A 21,946-nucleotide genomic window follows, 5' to 3' on the forward strand; every position below is an offset into this window, starting at 1 on the left:
TTGTGGAATTCCTTGCCAGAGAATGTTGCGAAGGTCAAGACTGTAACAGGGTTCTAAAAAGAACGAGATAAGTTCATGGAGCATAGGTCCATCAATGGCTATTAGCCAAGATGGACAGGGATGGTGTCCCTAGCCTCCGTTTGCCAGAAGCTGGGAATGGGTGACGGGGGATGGATCACTTGATGATTGCCTGTTCTGTTCATTCTCTCTGGGGCACCTGGCATTGGCCTCTGTTGGAAGAGAGGATACTGGGCTAGATGGTCCTTTGGTCTGACCCAGTATGGCTGTTCTTATATTCTTAAACTAATGGTTAACTATTGTGAGTACTTCATGCTTTCGGATGGAAACTGCTTTTTATTATAAGAATCAAAAAAACAAGGCTCAGATTTTCAAAAGTATTCAACATTGGCCTAACTCTGCTTTCAGTGAAGTCATGGTGACTTCAGTAGGAGCAGAGTTACGCCAACAGTGAGTGCTTTTGAACATTTCAGCCTAAAGTAAGTGTTCAAGTTTACCATAAATTTGCTCATAGGTTCTACTTCAGATAAGAAAGAAACAGAGACCCATTGTATGCTTTTGAACACACTGGTTTACGGCCAATGATCTTTGAGCCAAAATACCTGATTTCCGCCCCCCCTCCCCCAACCACCACCACCATTTACTGAGTTAATAATGGAAGACTACGAGTGCAGTCATCAACATTCTTTCACCACCGTGGAGGTTGGAAATGTCACAGGCCTTGCACACACAAAACGACACTTCACTTCTTAGGAAATTCCATGTATACACATGAGGTGTATAAAAGGCTGCAGGATCTAAATCTGGAGCAAATATTTTTCAAATGGCCGTCATTTCAGTGACAGGATTAATTTTAGTCTCAAAGTTATCTAGGTTCCAGACCAAAATTAGCATCTCCTCTATTTTCTAATTCAATGTTATTTACTTGGAACCACAGAATCATGAAACTGGGGTTACAGAAAGTTCTTTACACTAACAAGATGAAGCCCACAGCATTTTAAGCTTCTTGCCTAATTAATATTTTGTGTCACCTTCAGACCGAGTCTGTCACACTATCTGGATCTAACCAGATTGAGAGGTATGATAGGGTGAGGCACTGTTTACACAATCTCAACAAAACATTTCCAAAGAGCTAAATTTTCTGTAGCCTTCAAATCTACATACATCCTAATCTACTCTGTAGGACAACACTTGCATTTAGATTCTTTCTACTTTTCCATTCCTGTCTTCTCAATATTATTTCAGTTGAAAGGGAACAATGTCCTTCGTTTTGCTTGATACTGTTGCTACATTTAATGAGTTCCCTATTGTACACTAGGATTTGGCAGTGCCATCTATTGAAAAGGAGGATTAAACTGGTTAATGACCATAATTCAACAATAAGTCCTTAACACTAACTAGTGAATGAAATCACAAAACGCACAGTTAACCACATTTCAAGAATTTATTCTTCTGTGTAATCTATTCTTATCTTATTTCTGGCACCTGTCACTCCAGTATTCAAAAAGCAGCTAGATGGATAGTTTATAGAAACTGCCTTGTCCCCTTTTCTTTGAGTAGTTTAATAACCACATTGCCACATCTCCCACGTAACTCTCTCAGATTAGCCTACCAGTGGCATGAAACCAGATGTGGAAGTCAGCATCTCATACCAAAGCAAGCCTAAGAGTGATAAATTAAATACTGAAATGTGACATATCATGGAGAAAACAGATGTAAACAGCAGAGCAGATGATAGGATGCCCCCGATGCAGCAAGTGCCAACAGACCCTGCAGCATCCCATTTATCTGAATTAGTGTCTTTAATTTGGCATGCAGTATTGAATTGTGTGCAACTGCGCTGGAATGAATGATCACCGAGGGGTAAATGGACGTGCTAATAGGTTTGAATGAAGATGCAACTTCTGTACTCTAGGGTTTCAGATTGTCTATAACATTCTAGCTTCTAAAATCCTGATTTAGGCCTTAAAATTCTAGAGTGGCGCTGTTGTGCCACGGCAGCTCTAGTCCTTCAGTGTAGATGCTCCCTATTCCAACAGGAGGGATTCTCCCATCAGGGTAGGTAATCCACCTCCCTGAGAGGCGGTAGCTAGCTCGACGGAAGCTAAGTCGACCTTCTGCTGTCCATATGGGGATTTAGGTTGACTTTACACTCAGAAATGTGGATTTTTCACACCTGTGACCAACAGTTAAATTGACTTAATTTTCTAGTGTAGACCAGGCCTGAGTCATAATTTCTCTCATCTGTAAGAGATATTCATACAGTTGATTAAAACCTTATTCTGCACACAATATTTACTATACAGGCCACCTTTTTTTTAATACACCCTAACACTTCCATCCACCTGTCTGAAGCCCCCAGGGACTTACTTTCTGGGTTTATCTGGGGTGGGTGGGAGGAGGGGTTGGTTTGCTTGTGAGGGAGTTTAGGGCACAGATTTCAGTCTGTCCCACTAAATGAAATTCAATCCTGTGTAGGGGGCCAGCAGGCAACCTAAGTACCTCTTAGTCCTTATTTTGAGGGCTTATATGGGATTTAAGAGTCAAACAGGCCTTGGGCTGCTCTTCTACACAGAAGGGGCCATTTCATCCAGTGCGAGCAAATACCACCTCTGTCCCCATACTGCTCCGCCAATTAATCATAATCCTGACTTTATCCTGGGGAGCCATAAGTGGAAGAGGAACGGAGTGGTGTCAGCCATTCAGCTGGCACAAACACCAAGCTGCATTTGCAGGCAAGATAGCGAAGGATGGGTCAGAACAATGCTCTGCTTACTGCTCAGCTGAAGTGTACCTGCCTTGCCTAGTGCTTGCTGTTGGCTGTACAAGGGCCATGGTTCAGAAAAGCACTTGAGTGAGCGTTTAAATTTGCACTCAAGTCCCATGAGACTTCATTGACTTCAATAGGACTTCAGCACACTTTTTTCCTGAATGGGGCCTGGATGGCTGCAAGAGGGAGAGTCCGGACATGGCTCCTGAACAACAGACTACACCCCTTGGTGTACAGCATGCTCTTAAACCCTTGGCAGGATCCTGCCTGGCTGGATGCACAAGGGGAAGCCTCCCAATGACTCCTTCTCCCTCAAACTCAGTCCATTCACCTGTGCAGCAGATGGGATTCAGCCCTTGAGCAAAGACTGGCATTTACAATAGGAGACAAAGGAAGACTAAGGTAAGATAACCACGTTAATTTTCACTTGCAACTGGGCCAAAACTTGAATCCAGTTCTTTTCATAACCGAAGGAAACTGAACTAACTCATTGTGAAACACCCTCTCCAAAGAATCACCATGAGTAAAAGGAGATTATTCTCAAGGTGATCTATTGGGACTGCACTGTGTTATGTCAAACTTAAGAAAGGTTTCCCAGGCTGCGCGATAAGCATATTTTTGTAATTTAACAGACAATTAAAATTATGCCTATCCAAGGCTCTAGGTGCCCCAACGCACAACAATACAATGCAAATCTCAACAGTATTTAATTATCAGCTCAACAGGAGCTCAGCCAGCTGCCTACAAAAACATTTTGGCTCCATCCTGACATGCCTGTAATTCATGCAGCAACTTTTAAAGAAAGAAAGACAGAACCCCAACATCCCCCTCCCCCGCCACACACACACACACACACACACACACACAGCCTTCAATTACCTTCAAGGCTCCAGTCTTGCAAGAAGCGCAGTGCTGTGATGGTTATATTCAGTCCTATTTTCACTGTTTTGTAGAAACTTTGGTTTGATAGAACTGCATCTAAATCTTCTAAGGATGCTAAGGAACTGAAAGCAAAAATGAAAAATCAAGCACTTGTCAAAGCATGGCAACATTGTGCGCGCTCTTTGGAGAGGGCAGCAGAAGGATTGTGAAGTAGAGCTGGATGAAACTTTTTAACAACTTTTTTGTCAAAAAATGGGGTTTCGTCGAATGACGTTTCTAGTGAAATGTTTTGCCTGACAAAGTTTTCTAAAAAAAGAATATTCTAGAAAACCCTGAAATGGATGAGTTTGGTGACATGTCTGGGGTGGATATCTGAGGGTTGTCCATTGTCTTGCAAAACCTGCACAACACCTCCAAAAGATGAGCCCGAGCACCTAAATTCATAACTTTGCCAGACACTAAAATTCATGAGCTGTCTAGAGAAAAACTTGTCTCTCTCACCAACAGAAGTTGGTTGAATAAAAGATATTACACCTCACCCACCTTTTGTCTCTAATATCCTGGGACCAACATGGCTATAATGACACTGCATATAACAAAATCATTTAGTTTATTTTCTAAATTTCTTCAAACAGACCAGCTCTGTTGTGAAGTTAATATCATTGTAAATTTAATTTGATGATACATTTTAGAATCCACACCAATTTTATCTGACACTTCGATAGCTTCTTTTACCCCATGGCTGTTATGCAAATGAAAATCCAACAGTTTTTTTTTTAACTTGATCAGCTGTTGCTGTACTTTGCTATTTCAAACAACAAGAAATTGCAAAAAAAAATTAGCTTACCACAAGCAGTTCACCCATGCACATGCCAATGCGTAGAGACTGTGATGAGCCCTGCTCAAGCAGGCTACAAAGAATATAAACATTGAGCACCACCATGCCTGTCACTTATTCTAAATAAGTGAGACACAATATTATCTTCCCAGTTGCAAACAAACAACCTACAAGTTTGGTGCTTTTTAACAAGGCAAAGGAAAGCCCTAAGTAGGAGTGGCAGAGTCAGTGCAGAGATTTTCAATTTCCCATTCTAAGCACATGTGGTGTGGGTCCCATGCATGCTGCAGATTCACCGAAATGACTAGAATATGCCGGATGGTGTCATACCTCAGTCGGTTCAATACTAGAGCAACTGGGTAAAATTCTATGGCCTGTTTTATACAGGAGGTCAAACAAGATGATCTAAAGGTCCCTTCTGACCTTACAATCCATGAATTGATCATTTTCCCAAATAAATTCCTGAAATTGCTACTTTGCATCAAGTTTCAGGTGCCCTCCAGCCATTGTGTCTCCCTGCCTCACTTTGAGATCCTCTGTACTTTCCCCATAAAGGTAAATAGTGTGTTGCAACTACATCTCCCTCCTGGTGCTGCTGCCGTTAAAAAGAGAGAGGCAGATAGAGATTTCTCCGGCACACAGGATTTGTCTACACTGACAGTGCTGCAGCTGTGCCACCATAGTACATAATGAAGATGTTACCTATGCTGATGGGAGAGCTTCTCCTGTTGGCATAGGTACTCCACCTCCCCAAGAGGCAGTAGCTATGTTGATGGGAGAAGCCATCCCATTGTCACAGCTCTGTCTACACCAGGGAAAATCCACATCTCTGAGCAACACAGTTATACCAATGTAAGTTCCTACTGTAGACCTAGCATCTTGTTACGTTCTGATGCATCCAGGATAGCAATCCCAAAATACAAGGAAATTGAAGCAAGACACGCAGGTAGGTGGTCAGTCAAAACATGAAATAACCATGAACCAGTTAAGTTAGCAACCTTCTGAACAAGACATGAGAGCACATCCTGAATAGCCACACACACCCAATGCCATGCACGCACGAGCGCACTCACACACAGAGGCACTGGAACACTGAGTTCAGGGAGCAATAACCAGGAAATGAACAGGAACAGAGAGCAAGAAGCAGGAAAGCAGCACACACACCTCCATGACCTGATCTATCAGTCTGGGAAGACCTACACAACTCAGTCACAAACCAAAGCCACTACTGGACTTTTCTTCTAATTAACAGGGATTATTTCTAGTAAACCTGGCCAGTTAAGGAGCCGTGGAGGGCATCTGTGGAAGGAAGCTTTCAGTTTTGTCTGGAGTGGGTTGCTTAAAGCAACTTGGCACTGAAATGGGGCAGGTCTACACTTAAAATGCTGCATCGGCACAGCTGCGCCATTGTAGTGCATAAGTGAAGATGCTCCTATGCAGATGGGAAGAGGATTAAGCGGTGAAATAAAGTCACTTACCTGACACTGATTGCTACAGATTGCCAAGTGCCAGTTTAATTGAACTACATTATATTAAAGCACTTAAGAAATAAACTGGTTTTAAAATGATAGGCATCCAAATGGATTAACATCAAATGGACTCAAAGGCTTCAGTATTTCAGATCCTCCTTGGATTAATAAAAGTGGTAATGATTTTACATTAATATATAACTCTCGATCCAGAAGAATCCCATCAAACATGACAAAACTAACACCCTCATACGCAAAGGGATCGTTTCAGTCACCACTCACATGCAGCAACCTCCCAAAGATTTTTCTGCTGAGATGCACCTGGAGGAAAGGTAGAGTTGTGAAAGGGTCTGGAGCAAAAGGCAGGGACTGCAGAAAAAAAGGAGGAAAGAGTCCCAAGCTTTCCAGTAGCACAGCCTATAGGTACAGGTATCTACTAAGTAAGGCATAGGTATAAGTGTAATAAAACTATTACAAATTCAGAAGGTTTTTCATGTGTGTGTGTGTGTAGGGGTTCCCAACTGAATAATAATTCTGATCATATTGGGCCTGATCTTGGGACAAGAACCTACCACACCTCAGAGTTACTGGGCAATTCTTAAGTAATCAGTATAATTAATACAATCAATAGACCAGGTGACAATTGGGCCCAAGGACCTTTTTCTGGGCAAGTGTTGGCCTCACTCTGCTCCCATTGGAGTCACCTGTAAAGCTCCCATTGACTTCAATGCAAGCAGAGGGAAGCCAACACTGACAATCCTGCTGTATATCTATATCTTGCTATGAATTCTCCTGCTATTGATCATGCAAGTGGGAAGTACAATGAGTTAGATAAAAGCATCAATCCATGGAAATAAAAGAAAGCACAAATAGGGAGAACAAATACATTACCCAGATTTTAGTACTTACTTTTTAACAGTCTGCAGAAACTGAGCTGTAGCACCTATCCCACCTTCTTTGTAAAGGCTGCTTGCCTGCAGCCATGGGAGTGAATGCAGAAAGTCCCAGAAATAGGGTTGGTTGTGGAAGCTTTCGACTACAGAAATCATCCCCTCAGTTTCATTCCAGTCCATCTTGATTTTTAAGAAAAATGTGTTAAATGTGACCCAATTATTTCACTGGGGGTGGGGTGGGAGAACAGCAACTGTCCTCTGCCTCCCCCCATACACAGGGATTTCTAACCATTTAAAACCCTTCTTGGGTGTGGCATTGTGCATTAATGAAATTCACCATAAGAATGAGAACCTTCTTTTTTCAACTCATGGTGGTTGTAACTCTGCTGCATGTGCATCTCTTGTGGGAAAACTGAGTTATGAAAAAACCTAACGAGCCCTTTCCTCCGCTTCTGCTCATGAGTATACAGGCCACGCCACTGCTAGGAGATGGATTCTTTTTGAAATCTGAAAGATGATTAGCTTGACAATCACACAACAAATCTGTAGAGTCTAGAGAATCATCACTGCACATCCGTGAGGGGTGAAGAGGTGTGCTATAGTGAAGCCTCTATGTATGCCACCCCCACTTTACACCTCTTCAGGAAAGGCCTTTCATGCAAACAGACAAGAAATAGACTGAGGGGATGGACTCATTTCTGCTGAACTGACTGACTGGGGAGATCTATTTTGCTGGATCACACCTTCAAATGCTTCTGTAAAACAAACAAGCCATGCTAACCCCTAGCTTATGGGGTCATGTTGGTGAATTAGATGTAAAATCATGTTGGTGAGTACTTCAACAGGACTCCTTTGCATAAATACTCATCAACGCGAATAAGGCTTGAAGTGGAAACTGGAGCCTTTGTATTTTTTTTCTATTTTTTATTTAAAAAATAGTAAAATCTTCAAGGCCAAATTCAATGACACTGACATTTGTCTTTGTAAAATGGGGATGAACACAATTTTTGTTTTTACTTTCAATTCAGTACCAGGAAGAAAAATTTGCATTTCTGCAGCTTCTTTCAATCAAGGCTCTCGAGAGCAGTTTACAAATGGTACACTAAACGGCATCCAATCCCAGGTTCCAAACTGGAGTTTGCAGTTTCATGAAGAGCCAGAAATAGTCACTGAACAACTATGGAGAGAATTCATTAAGTGAAGGTAATGATTTGGGAAGGATGCAGAATTGACAGCACTAAAGATTGAATTCTGTGTCTATTCAGCCTTGGGCTTTTTTGTTGAGACTGCCAACTGTTATGATGGTGGGTGATTTATCTACTAGGGACTGGACAGACAGCCAATTCATTTCGCAGAGGCTATCACAGGGGCCATGGGAGGCATTTTTCAGCTAAACCGTGTAACCCTTGTCCTTCTTCACTCCATGTCCACCCCTCCTCACTGCATCCCATCTAAAATTAGGGTGTAATCTCTTCTAGGCAGCAACAACCTCTTTCACTGTGAAGTGCCTACCACCTTTTAGATGCTGTAAAAATAATCAACAATTCTCAATACATAAAGATGAGTCTTTTTAGGTGTTTTGTATTATGCTTTTATACATTTTTGTACACATGTTCAGAGAGTGGCCTAATGCACTTTTTAAAATCTCCAGATAATCAACAAACATACTTCACACAATAAAGGCTTTTAGCCACTAATAATGCAGATTGGATTCAAACCAGTGATGTAGCAATCCGTGACCCTCTACATTAGGTCCCTGCATCACTGTGCCCTCAGCAGCACTCCACTTTCTACAATATGCTTTACTAAAACTTGAAAAAGAAAAAGAAAATCTATCAATTATTGCTAAGTCTAAAATTGTAACTTTCCACACACAAAAAAAATTACTTACGGTTAAGAAAATGGAACTGTTGGTGGACCCTGTAAAAATAAAAAGTTTTCCTTTTCAAAGAGCTGCGTTATTCTTCACAACAGAAGCATCACTACTAAATACAGCGAATGAACACTTAATAAAATGCATTTTGTTGAAAGGAAAAGGCCATAAAACTAGCAGTGCACCAAAGAACTGGTGATCTGATCATCTTTTGTACTTCCTAATATTTCCAGGTATCATTACATAGCCAATTTTAATAAAATTACTTACCAGGGATGATTTTCACTGGTAAGGCAAAATTATCATGTAAACTGTAGGAGAGCAATATGGTCCCAGGCACTACTGACCACTCTATTCTGCTTAGACAGGGTTACCAAAAGAGTGCTGGGTGTTCTACCCGATATAAGAGGTTAAATGTCATCCTATTTCAGAGGAAAGGCAGCAGAGTGGGCGTAGTGAAGTGTGCTGAAATGCAGATGAGTGGGAGTAATGGAGGGTGCTTCTGGTAGATCTGACAGGACAACTACTCTGCGAGGTTGCTTTGTGTGTACAGGAGGGGTGCATTTGGAAGTCATTACTGCTTCTTTAGAGCAAGACAGACAGGCCCGCTCTCCCCAGTATGCAACCCCTTTCTAAGCTCCCCATAGACTGGTGTGGTTCTGTACCATCCCTTACTCACGCCAGTGGCTGAATGTTTCAGTGTTTGCAGCACGTGCACAGGCTGTAGCATAGGCACTAGGGGAGACAGGGGCTAGGTCAAGTCACTCCCATGTGCACACCATGCCTCTGCACACCTGGTGGGCCAGAAGGGTGCTCTTGAAAACATGCCTGACAGGGTAACCACATGATCATATTACTAACCCTGGTCCTTGTCCTATGTTATTAGCAATAAGTAAGGCCTGGAGTCTCCAGGAATTAAAGATTATGTCATGTGATGAAATCTCCAGGAATGCATCCAACCAAAACTGGCAACCCTACACAGAGCTGTAGGAGAGAGATCTTTAATGAGCAGGCTGGGTGGCCAGTGTTCCACACTGCAAGACCTGTGTTTGTCCAGTAGTAGCCAGGCCACAAAGTCTGTGCCTTTGTGCCAGATGTCATACCAAACCAGGTCTCCTCCTGAAACCTGACCTTCTTTTTCCAGTCCCACTCATTATATTCCTCCCCAACCACTTCCCTGCTATTTATCTCCCACAATCATTTTGCCATGTCTAATATTTAGATTGTAAATTTATGGGGGCAGGCATCCATGTCTCTGTAGAACACAGCTAGCACAATTCTGGGCTCTATAAAATAACAAAGCAAACCCCCAACAATCGTTATGACAACGACAAGAATTATAGATCAACTTCTTAGCTAAAACAATGATTTTTTAATGATAAAAGGAAACATTGTCTTTTTCAGTCGCTTTCACTCAGTGCCAGGTAAGCACATCAGCCAATTACTAAAAGAGGATGACTTACCTGAGAACTTTGATTCTTCCTCCCACAGCTTTTGTAAAGCAATAGCTTTCTCAGAGGTCTCTGAAATCCCTTTTGCAAGGTCTTGTATCTCTTTCAGGAATGTCAGGTCAGTTCCCATCATGCTGTCCTGACCACCTTGGAAACTGGAAGCGCTTTCCATGAAAGGGGAAAAGGGAAGGTCATTTCAAAATAGAAACTGGAGAAAGCAGCTGCAAGTTCCTCTCTATCAGCTTTGAGCGCCATTTTGCATTTTTGGGGTGAGAGTTTTTACTGTTCCCCATTTACCCAATTTTTATTTGTCAGCTCATTACAGTTGCCTTGAGTTGTGCAAAAATCCCACAATGCTGTGGGTAGCAGGACAACGAGAGCTGCCCTACTGGAACAGCTAGTCTGGTGTCTTGACTCTGACACTGGTCAATGCAGACTCTTCCAAATAAGTCTAAATGAATTAAAATGCACCTAGAGGTGAGAGAGGATTTCTTCCTGAACTTGACTGATGGTTACTTTTTGACTTGAAGACTGAATATTAACAGGATAAAATACCAGAGACTATCTAGCACAGTAGTCCCCAAACTGTGGGACATGGAAGAACATTCCAGGGGTCAGCAGTGGGGTCCGGCCAACCCCTGTGGGAGGCAGGGAGGGAGCACCACCCAGCCCAGCTCCATCCCAGCTACAGCTCCACTCTGCCTTCTGCTCTGCCCCCAGGCTAGCTCTACCTTTATTTCCTCTCTCTGCCATCATGCCACCTGCGCCCCTAGCCCCAGCTCCTCCCCCAGCTCCACCTTCAGCTCAAACTCCTCTGCTGAGCCAACTGTGCAGTAATTGAAAGGGGATGGGCAGATTTCATTACTGGTAATCGGGGCAGAGGGGAGAGGGGGGGCATGACAGGAAAAGGTTCTAGCCGAAACTACAGTTGCTATTCAATACATGAGTAGGGTTGCCAGGCATCCAGTTTTTGGCTGGAATGCCCAGTCGAAAAGGGATCCTGTCGGCTCTGGTTGGCACCACCGACTGGCCTGTTAAAAGTCCAGTCAGCGGCGCAGCAGGGGCTCAGGGCTAAGGCAGGCTCCCTGTCTGCCCAGCTCCACGCGACTCCCAGAAGTGACCACCAGGTCCTTGCAGCCTCTAGGAACATGGGCGGCCAGGGAGGCTCCTCACGCTGCCCTCATGCTCGCAGGCGCTGCCCCCGCAGCTCCCACTGGTCACAGTCCGGCCATGCCCCTAGGGGCTACAGGAACCTGGAGGCCGCTTCCTGGGAGCTGTGGTAAGCGGCGCCAGGACCCCACACCCTAAACCCCCTCCTGCACCCCAAACCCCTGCCCCAACTCTGAGCCCCCTCCTGTACCCCAAACTCCTCATCACCAGCCCCACCCCAGAACTCACATCCGCAGCTGGAGCCTGCACCCCCTCCCACACTCTGAACCCCTCTGCCCCAGCATGGAGCCCTATCCTATACCCCAAACCCTTCAGCCCCAGCCCCACCCCAGAGCCTGCACCCCTAGCTGGAGTCCTCCCCTCCATGCATCCAATCCCCTGGCCCAGTCCGGAGCCCTCTCCAGCACCCTGAACCTCTCATTTCTGGCCCCACCCAGAGCCAACAGCCCCAGCCCAGAGCTCGTATCCCCCAGCACCCAACCCTTTGCCCCAGCCCGGAGCCCTCTCCTGCACCCCAAACCCCTCATCCCCAACCCCACTCCAGAGTCTACACCCCCAGCTGGATCCCTCACCCCCTGCCCCAGCCTGGTGAAAGTGAGAGAGGGTGGAGGAGAACAAGCAATGGAGGGAGGGAAGATGGAGTGAGCAGGGGTGGTGCCAGTGATGAGCTGCCAAAATCTTAACAACTGGTTCCCTCCTCACCCCACGAGGGGGTCGTTGCCCACCCCTGCCTCCCGGGACTCCTGCCCCATCCAACCCCCGGGGACCCCTGCCCCATCCACCCACCTTTCCTGTCCCCTGACTGCCCCCAGAACCAGGCAGAAGGGTCTTGTGGGCCACCGTAGTACATGCCCACCCCACCCCTAAGAGCCAGAGGGACCTGCCGGGGGGCGAGGTGGGGAGTCCCGGCGGTGCTTACCTGGGGCAGCTCCCAGGAAGCATCCGGCAGGTCCCTCTGGCTCCTAGGGGCGGGGTAGCATAGCTAGGGGGGAACAGGGGGAGCGGTCGCTCCCCCCACTGATCACATCAAAAGTGGCACCTTAGGCGCTGACTCCGTCGGTGCTCCGTGGCTGGAGCACCCACGGGGAAAATTTGGTGGGTAAAGAGCACCCACCGGCAGCTCCCCACCCCGCGCCTGGCCCCAGCTCACCTCGCCTCCGCCTCCTCCCCTGAACATGCCGCCCAGCTCTGCTTCTCTACCCTCCCCCCGCCAGCTTCCTGCGAATCAGCTGTTTGCGCAGGAAGCCTGGGAGGTTGAGAAGCAAGCGGCAGCTTCGCGCTCAGGCCCAGAGGGGCAGAGGTGAGCTGGGGCAGGGAGCAGTTCCCCTGCATGCCCCCCCCCCCCCCAGGTTACCTGCTGCGGCACGGGTGGCCCTCCTCGTGCCCCCCCCCCGCCCCAGCTCACCTCCGCCTCCCTGGACCTGAGCGTGAAACCGCTGCTTGCTTCTCAGCCTCCCCTTCACCCCCAGCTTTCTGTGCGAACAGCTGATTCGCGGGAAGCTGGGGGCGGGGGCAGAGAAGCAGAGCGGGGCGGCGCGTTCAGGGGAGGAGGCGGAGCGGAGGTGAGCTGGGGCTGGCTGGGGCCAGGCATGGGGAGGGGCAGGGAGCTGCCGGTGGGTGCTCTGCACCCACTAAATTTTCCCCTTGGGTGCTCCAGCCCCGGAGCACCCATGGAGTCGGCGCCTATGGCGCCACTTTTGGCCGGTTGTTAAATTTGGAAGCCCTTTTAGAACCGGTTGTCCCTCACGGAACAACCGGTTCTAAAACGGCTTCTAAATTTAATAACTGGTTCCAGTGAACCGGTGCAAACCGGCTCCAGCTCACCACTGGGTGGTGCCTTGGAGAAGGGGTGAGGCGGGGCAGGGCCTCAGGGAAGGGGCGGGGCATGGGGTGGGGCAAAGGTGTTCGGTTTTGTGCCATTAGAAAGTTGGCAACCCTGCACAAGGGTGAAATTCACTTTGGGGCAGGTGCTGTGAAGCAGTGCACAGGACTTACACTGGCCCCTGCACTACCATATATTTCACTCTCCGTGAATGTTACTGCCCTACTGAACTGCCTTACAGACATTTGGTGCCTTCACAAGCAACAAATAATAACCATAACAAAAAGCAGAAATAGTAACAGCTTCTGAGGCAGATGCATGCTGATGCAGGCTTGCTATTTAAAGCACAACTAGTCTGAAAAGCGACTGTAGAGATAGCGTCGTGGGGTTAGTTGTCGATTGCCTTGCACTGATTTCCATATTACATTTTCCAGTAAAATAGAAATAAACTGCACATTTCCAGACTTGCCACTACTGGGCCATCAAAAGTTGTAGTTATGAAGATTTTATATAAATATATGCAAATTTCATGCAAATACAATTTCAGGCATTTGATGGGCTAACAGAGGCATGTCTGGGGACAAGTAGGAGGTTCTGCTTCATTGTTGGCAGTATCTATATACCTAAGGCTTATGACAGTTTTACTGGTATATGCAGCAGCTCCCATAAAAAACAGCATTACATTACCAGCACTGATTTCCCCCAGATCTTACCACATACACTTTTTCCAGCTAAACCGAGCTATACATACTTTCTATAATAGTGCCATCTGGTGGCTTGCTGATAACATCACAGTTTCGAAGCCCTGAATACAGACGCTCCCCGGGTTATGCAAGACCCGATTTACGCAAATTCGCACTTACGGAAAAAGCTCCATAAGCCAGAAATAGGATTTTCGAGTCGCGGAAATGTTTGCGTAACGTACGCAGTGGTGAGCTGGAGCTGGTTCGCACCGGTTCGTGAGGGACAACCAGTTCTAAAAGGGCTTCTAAATTTAACAACCAGCCAAAAGTGGTGCCTTAGGCGCTGAATCTGTTGGTGCTCCGGGGCTGGAGCAGCCACGGGGAAAATTTGGTGGGTGCAGAGCACCCACCAGCAGCTCCCCGCCCAGCCCCAGCTCACCTCCGCTCTGCCTCCGCCTCCTCTCCCTCCCCCTCCCCTGAACGCGCTGCCCCGCTCTGCTTCTCCGCCCCCTCTCCCGGCTTCCGGCAAATCAGCTGTTCGCATGGGAAGCCAGGGCGGGCTGAGAAGCAAGTAGCGGCTTCACCCTCAGGCCCAGGAAGGCAGAGGCGAACTGGGGGAACTGGGGCGGGGGGGGGGCACGAAGAGGGCTGCCTGCACCGCAGCAGGTAACCCGAGGGGGGGCGCGCAGGGGAACCGCTCCCCGCCCCAGCTCACCTCCACCTCCGCCTCCCTGGGCCTGAGCGCAAAGCCGCCGCCTGCTTCTCAGCCCTCTCCGGCTTCCCGCACAAACAGCTGATTCGCGGGAAGCCGGGGGTGAGGGGGCGGTGCGTTCAGGGGAGGAGGTGGAGGCGGAGGCGAGGTGAGCTGGGGCCGGGTGGGGAGCTGCAGGTGGGTGCTCTGCCCCCACCAAATTTTCCCCGTGGGTGCTCCAGCCCCGGAGCAGCCACGGAATTGGTTGCTCCCCCAGTAGCTTTGCTACCCCACCCCTAGGAGCCAGAGGGACCTGCTGGATGCTTCCCGGGAGCCACTCCAGATAAGCCCTGCTGGGACTCCCCACCTCACCCCCGGGCAGGTCCCTCTGGCTCTTAAGGGCGGGGCAGGCACCCCCTATGGTGGCCCATGAGACCCTCCTGCCTGGTTCCAGGGGCAGTCAGTGGACAGGGGAGGGGAGTGGATGGATGGGGCTGGAGGGGGGGAGCGTCAAGGAACGCGGAGGGTTGGATAGGGCAGGAGTCCCGGGGGGTGGGGGCGGGCCACGACCCCCTCGTGGGGTGAGGAGGGAACCGGTTGTTAAGATTTTGGCAGCTCATCACCGAACGTACGGGTATACATTCTGACATACACAAAATTTGAGTCTTTCTGGAATGGAACGATTGCGTAAGGCTTTCCGGAATGCAACAATTGTGTAAGTCGGGAACATCTGTATTAGTTGTCAGATGAAAACAAAGAATATGGCCCATATTTCTCTCTTCCTTTTCTTTACACAACAAAATTTCCAAGAATGACCCTGGACACAACAAACCTCATGAAAGAAAAATTCTAATTAATACATTTTCTAGATTTCTAATGGGCCCCATGAACAGAGTTCTGGTCTGGCTGTCAACTTCCCCTGAACTTTAAGCAGACATTTGGTTCTGGGAGTTCAGGCCTCAGTCCTACATTGAACTCTGTACTGGCAGACCCCTAGGCCCACATGGAACCCCACTGACTTCAGTGGGGCTGTGCAGGGATGAGCCCATGAGGAACTCATTGCAGGACCGATCATTCAGGCTTACCTCAGATTTGTCATTTAGCTGCTCATATACCTGAAGTGTTTTTCATATTAGGAATATTTTAAATGTGGATTTGGGGGGCTTTTAAAAATTAAGCAAATATATTGTTCAGAGGAGTTACCGTGGTCAGGCCCGGGGTCCAGCTAATCAGGTGTCCTGTCTCCAACAGCACCAGATGCTTCAGAGGAAGGTTCAAGTCACCTCAGACGAGGCAGATATATGATAATCTGCCTCCCTCACCATGTATCCTCCTAATCCCTTTTATGGGGTTTGGTTCTAGTTAAGATACAAGTCTTCTCAGGGAGAGGGAACTTTATGTTATTTATTTTATTTAGATGGAGAAAAAGCACATATCCAAAACTCTAAATAAAAATACAACCCAAACCTACCTAGATTAGCCCCAACCCACAGTGTAAATCAGCCAAATAACTGGAATTAAAATCTCCCTCCCTCCCTGAACTTCTGTTCAGCTGATCAACAGCTTCTTATTGGCCACTGTGCTCACTGACCACAAGCCTGATAAACAGAGGAGCCTCTCATCATGACTTTGAGACCAAGAGAAGCAGTGAGGTGTGGAGCAGTTATGGAAAGCAGCGGGCTGCCAGCCCTTTTTCTTTCCATCCAAGGGATTAATAGCTTTAGTGCCTCTGCGGATCACAACTACAGCAGTACTATCCAGGAAGGGAGATTGCCAGTTAGATAGGCAGAGCACAAACCATTTAAAGTCTGGTTTATAACACTTCAAACTTCACTTGGAATTAACTGGCAGCCAGTGCAGACCCCTGGGTACCACCATAACATGCTCTCAGTCTGCAACGCTGCTTGATAAGCAGACAGAGAGTTGAATTCTGTATTATTTTACTGAGAGTTTGAATGGTCTTAAGGTAAAACCACATCTAGAGAACACCAGAGGCATGGGTAACTGTAGCAAAGCAAGCTCAGATGGGGGAAAAAATCTTAACCACAGTTCCTACCTGAGCATGCAGGAACAGACAACAATCTACTGTGACATTCAAATTACAAACTAAAGCAAAAAACACCCAAAGCCCTCCCTCAGTCAATGAGACCGATATAATCACTTCCAGTTGTTTTGTTTGGCTTAACCCTCATCCAGCAAGCTCCCATGCAAACCTGACACTCAGTGCTTAATTTGTAATGAAAGAGGTGCCTGGGCTCAGGCAATTTTTTAATTCATAACTGATGCAGCAAGCCCAGAAGTGCCAGAGCTATGAGCTTCCAAGCCTAGAGTTGCCAGAGCTCAGCCCTGGCACAAATTAAGCACTGCTCATGCTCAACCAGATGGGTAAAGTACTCAGCCAAGGCAGACAGATCATACCGCCTCACTAGTGCCATCGAAGGTCAAAGGGCAAGCCAACTGCTTTCCTGCGCAAATTTTGGAAGTCTTCCTGCAGCCCCCCCCCCATACTTCTCAGTTTGTATAGGGCTACACACAATCAGTATCTGCCCCAGCAAAGAGAGCAGCAGGAATTGCTAGATAAGGTTCTGATCTTGATTTTAGAAAAACTGCCATACTTGAGACCCATTGGGCATTTTGGGAGATCTGGGCCTGAATTAATTCCTTCCCTGGTGCAGCGACCAGGAGGGGAGGCAATAAGGATGTAGGGGGCCTTCTAACCCTATGGCTCTGGTTAAAGTAGTCCTGAGGGCTGCCCTAACTTGCACCTCTCCTGCAATGGCCACTGTGGGCAATTACAGCCCTGCACAGTAGCTAGATCATTAGGCAAGCCCCAGTCACACCCCCACCTATCTCTAGAACAACTGCACCGGCTACTCAGGCTGGGGAAGGTATGTGCTGAAGGCTCCTTGTAGTGGCTTAATGGCTGCTTGGAACTGAATTCCTTCCCCAAGCACACACACTGTTTGCCACTGACCCTACCTGCAATGATCTGCTTCGCTGAAATTACAGAACCAGAAGATTTTGAAAGGCTGTGAATTTAAAAATCAACAGGCCATTCTCAAACTATAGAATTATCAGACTGGAAAAAGTGTGGTAATTGGAGATTGCTTGTTTGCGCAAAACAGTTAATTGGAGCTTGTGACCTAGTTTTAATTGTGAAAGTCATATGATCACAAGCTGAGTTACAGTTGACTGTAAATGTGAGAAAGGACTTCGGTAAATGTTTGGAGGAACTACTTAATTAGCAGCTATTTTGAATAGTTATTTAATCTGTACTTTGCATTTGGGTCTGAATATAAGTGAAAATATTTTCCCCAAAACTGAATCAAATCAGAATATGCCAAATATAGACAAAAAATATCTGATAGGCTTATTAGAAGCATTCTGTGAGGCATATTCTACCAGGGACCATTACACCAACCCCCACTGTAAAATTCTTCCTGGGTAGGGAAGGCCCCATTCCCACAATCCTTAGATATTCTACTGACTGGTAGAAAATGAAATCATCATAAAACTTCCACTAGGCTCTTGACTACTTAACTAAATTTCACTTTCATGCAAGCTTGCCTGATAGCCAACAGGAATTGTTGAAGACTCATTATAGTCTGCTTCAAATCTGAATGGATTACAGATAGAAAAGGTGGATTCTTTTTATAGTACTTTAATAAGAGACTCAGTTTTTCAGCTGGGGCTGTGCTTGAGTGATTAACATCTGAAGTTTTCATTTTGAAAATGGACCCATGAAAGTTGAAACAATTAATATCTACCAACCCCTAAAAGGTACAGACATGATCAATGGGAAGAGGAAAATAGGAACTCTTTAATTGCACTAAGAAACTTCTGGAGGAATGGAGTGAAAGATGGTCAATATTTTGCTGAAATATAGAGGCAAACTCACAGAGAGAACAAATCGACTCTGAAAAACAGATATATAAAAAGGTGATTGTGGAGTTCTAGGTTTGTCTCTGGGGAATTTTCAGAGTAAAGCTCTGATCCTGAAAACACTCAACTACATGCTTACCTTTAAGGATGTTAGGAGTTCCACTGACTTCAGTGAACCCATGAATCTAAATTTAAGTATGTGCATAAGCATTTGCAGGATCAGGGCAGAAAAACAGCCAGATTACAAGTACAACTTCTCCCTCTAAACAGCAGCCTTGAGAACTCACTCTTGGCTCTGAGTAGCAAATTAGATTCTTGCACCTGCCCACCACTAATTAATGGTCTAGCAGCACAAATTATGCCTTTACTTGCACCTGTGCAAACCCAATGTCTTCAAATGATGCCTCAGGAACACCTGTGCAACTTCATTTTCTTCAGCGTGTTTGTGAAGAATAGAAACAAGGCACAGTTTTTTAATAGTGAGGGTAATTAACCATTAACACAACCTCCAAGGGGTTGTGGTGGATTCTCCATCACTGGCAATTTTTGAAACAGGATTGGATGTTTTTCTAAAAGAGATGCTATAGTTTAAACAGTAATTAATTCAGAGAGGCCTCATAGCCTGTGTTATGCAGGAAGTCAGAGTAGATAATCACAGTGGTGCTTTCTAGTTTTATAATCTATAAAACCAATTAAAATTTAGTAAACAATCCTGTTATTTTTAGTTCCCTCTCTTAGATGTGTTGGCTCTGCAGGGCTAACAGCACTAAACACAACAACATTTATTTTAGTTACTAAGATCAGCCTTTTAATATACAGCTGATTGCACACTCATCACAGCGGAAGATCCATTCCATACATACAGCATATTGTATCTGTACTATGTTCCCATTAAAACAAATTAATATATAGAGTAGCACGCAGAACTAGCCACTGAAAGTAATACACACACACACACACACACACACACACACACACACAGAGTTCTCAATTTTCTGTGAAAGTGGTGGCAACACACTCTTGGAATCATTTGTCCCCGGATCTATCACTCTTGCGTCTTTGAGATAGAGCATGCAAATTATTCAGATTTGTTTTAAATGTGTGGCACCCCTAGAATACAAATGCTTAGCCAGGCTCCCATGAAGATCACGTGTTGTTAATATGCCACTTAGATGCCATGAGAGTGACTTTGGGCATGCCTTCTGACCTTTAAATTAGGGCTGTCGATTAATCGCAGTTAAATCACGAGATTAACTCAAAAAATTAATTGCGATTAATCGCAGTTTTAATGGCACTGTTAAATGATAGAATACCAACTGAAATTTATTAAATATTTGGATGTTTTTCTACATTTTCATATATATCTTGTATTCTGTGTTGTAACTGATATCAACGTGTATAGTTTGATTACAAATATTTGCACTGTAAAAATGATAAGCAGAAGAAATAGTATTTTAGTTCACCTCATACAAGTACTGTAGTATAATCTCTTTGTCCTGAAATTGCAATTTACAAATGTAGATTTTTTTTTGTTACATAACTGCACTCAAAAACAAAACAATGTAAAACTTCAGAGGCTACAAGTCCACTCAGTCCTACTTCTTGTTCAGCCAATCCCTAAGACAAACAGGTTTGTTTACATTTACAGGAGATAATGCTGCCCTCTTCTTATTTACAATGTCACCTGAAAGTGAGAACAGGCATTTGCATAGCACTTTTGTAGCCAGCACTGCAAGGTATTTACGTGCTAGATATGCTAAACTTTCGTATGCTCCTTCATGCTTCGGCCACCGTTCCAGAGGATATGCTTCCATGCTGATGCCGCTCGTTAAAAAAATAATGCGTTCATTAAATTTGTGACTGAACTCCTTGAGGGAGAATTGTACGCTCCCTGCTCTGTTTTACCCTCATTCTGCCATATATTTCATGTTACAGCAATTTCAGATGATGAGCCAGCACATGTTGTTCATTTTAAGAACACTTTCACTGCAGATTTGACAAAACACAAAGAAGGTACCAATGTGAGATTTGTAAAGATAGCTCCAGCACTTGACCCAAGATTTAAGAATCTGAAGTGCCTTCCAAAATCTGAGAGGGACGAGGTGTGGAGCATGGTTTCAGAAGTTTTAAAGGAGCAACACTCCTATGCAGAAACTAAAGAACCTGAACCACCAAAAAAGAAAATCAACCTTTTGCTGGTGGCATCTGACTCAGATAATGAAAATGAACATGCATCACTCCGCACTGCTTTGGATGGTTTTCAAATAGAACCTGTCATCAACATGGGCACATGTCCCCTGGAATGGTGGTTGAAGCATGCACATCTGGCACGTAAATATCTTGCAGTGCCGGCTACAACAGTGCCATGAGAACGCCTGTTCTCACTTTCAGGTGACATTTTGTAAACAAGAAGCGGGCAGCATTATCTTCTGCAAATGTAAACAAACTTGTTTGTCTGAGCGATTGGCTGAACAACCAGGACTGAGTGGACTTGCAAGCTCTAAAATGTTACATTGTTTTATTTTTGAATGCAGTATTTTTGTCCATATTATATATTTGTAAGTTCAACTTTCATGATAAAGAGATTGCATTACAGTACTTGTTTTAGGTGAATTGAAAAATACTATTTCTTTTGTCTTTTTACAGTGCAAACCCTTGTAATCAAAAATAAATATAAAGTGAGCACTGTACACTTAGTATTCTGTGTTGTAATTGAAATCAATATATTTGAAAATGTAGAAAACATCCAAAAATATTTAAAGAAATGGTATTCTATTATTGTTGAACAGTGTGATTAATCCCCTGCTTAAATTGTCCTTTTTAGTTAAAAAAGCATATCTTGAGCATAAGCACCAGCAAATTGAGGAATAATTGGGCCATGCGATCTAATGAGGAACCTCTATAGAACTTTTATGCCAGCACTTGGAACCTAGAGGCTGTTGACAGCCAGCATAACTCAGAGAAGCCCTCAGGTTGATCTAATTTATACTGGTGGACTGGTCTGGAACAGACTGTTCTCGGGATGAACTTTATGCCAACTTTTCACACTTTCTATCCTGAGTAGGCTGTGTGCTTCATGCTTCTCAGCCATAAATCTAGCATCTATATATCTATAAATAGATATTACTTCTAAATCAACTTGATGAAATCCTTGGAATATCCCTTCAGATTCCTCACTAGATCTCTGGCATGAAGGAAACTCTGCCTCCAGGAAATATTTTCCTGTTTCTACATTAAGCTGAGATGTGACTTTGAGACTATAGTCAGAGCTGTGCAAATACTCATGCAGTGCAGACAATCAAGACAGTTTACAGTTAGGTACTTCACTATATGAGTGTCATATTTTAATATCAGGAGCTTCCAACCACCTCAGACAGAACAGAAAAAAAACTTGATTTTTTTTTTAAATACAAAGTCAGCGTCAAGGCATAATGCCTTGTTATTTTAGCACTGATTTGTGTGGTAGAGAAATAAAATAAACTGTAATTTCAGGGCTCCATTTTG

At 45.2% G+C, this 21,946-nt stretch overlaps 1 protein-coding gene across 1 annotated transcript in view; it reads right to left on the minus strand.

The window, feature by feature from the left end:
• The window catches only part of ABCA13 (ATP binding cassette subfamily A member 13), a 291,776-nt gene that overhangs the window by 253,585 nt on the left and 16,245 nt on the right, over window positions 1-21,946 (minus strand). Inside the window, exons 4-7 of the mRNA XM_074945249.1 lie at window positions 10,207-10,358; window positions 8,762-8,790; window positions 6,887-7,050; window positions 3,668-3,792 (exon numbers count right to left, since the gene is read on the minus strand). Coding sequence (XP_074801350.1) covers window positions 3,668-3,792; window positions 6,887-7,050; window positions 8,762-8,790; window positions 10,207-10,358 — 470 coding nt within the window. The remainder of the gene's footprint in view (window positions 1-3,667; window positions 3,793-6,886; window positions 7,051-8,761; window positions 8,791-10,206; window positions 10,359-21,946) is intronic.

This window comes from Natator depressus, chromosome 2, assembly GCF_965152275.1.
Source record: "Natator depressus isolate rNatDep1 chromosome 2, rNatDep2.hap1, whole genome shotgun sequence".
Classification (NCBI taxonomy): Eukaryota; Metazoa; Chordata; order Testudines; family Cheloniidae; genus Natator; species Natator depressus.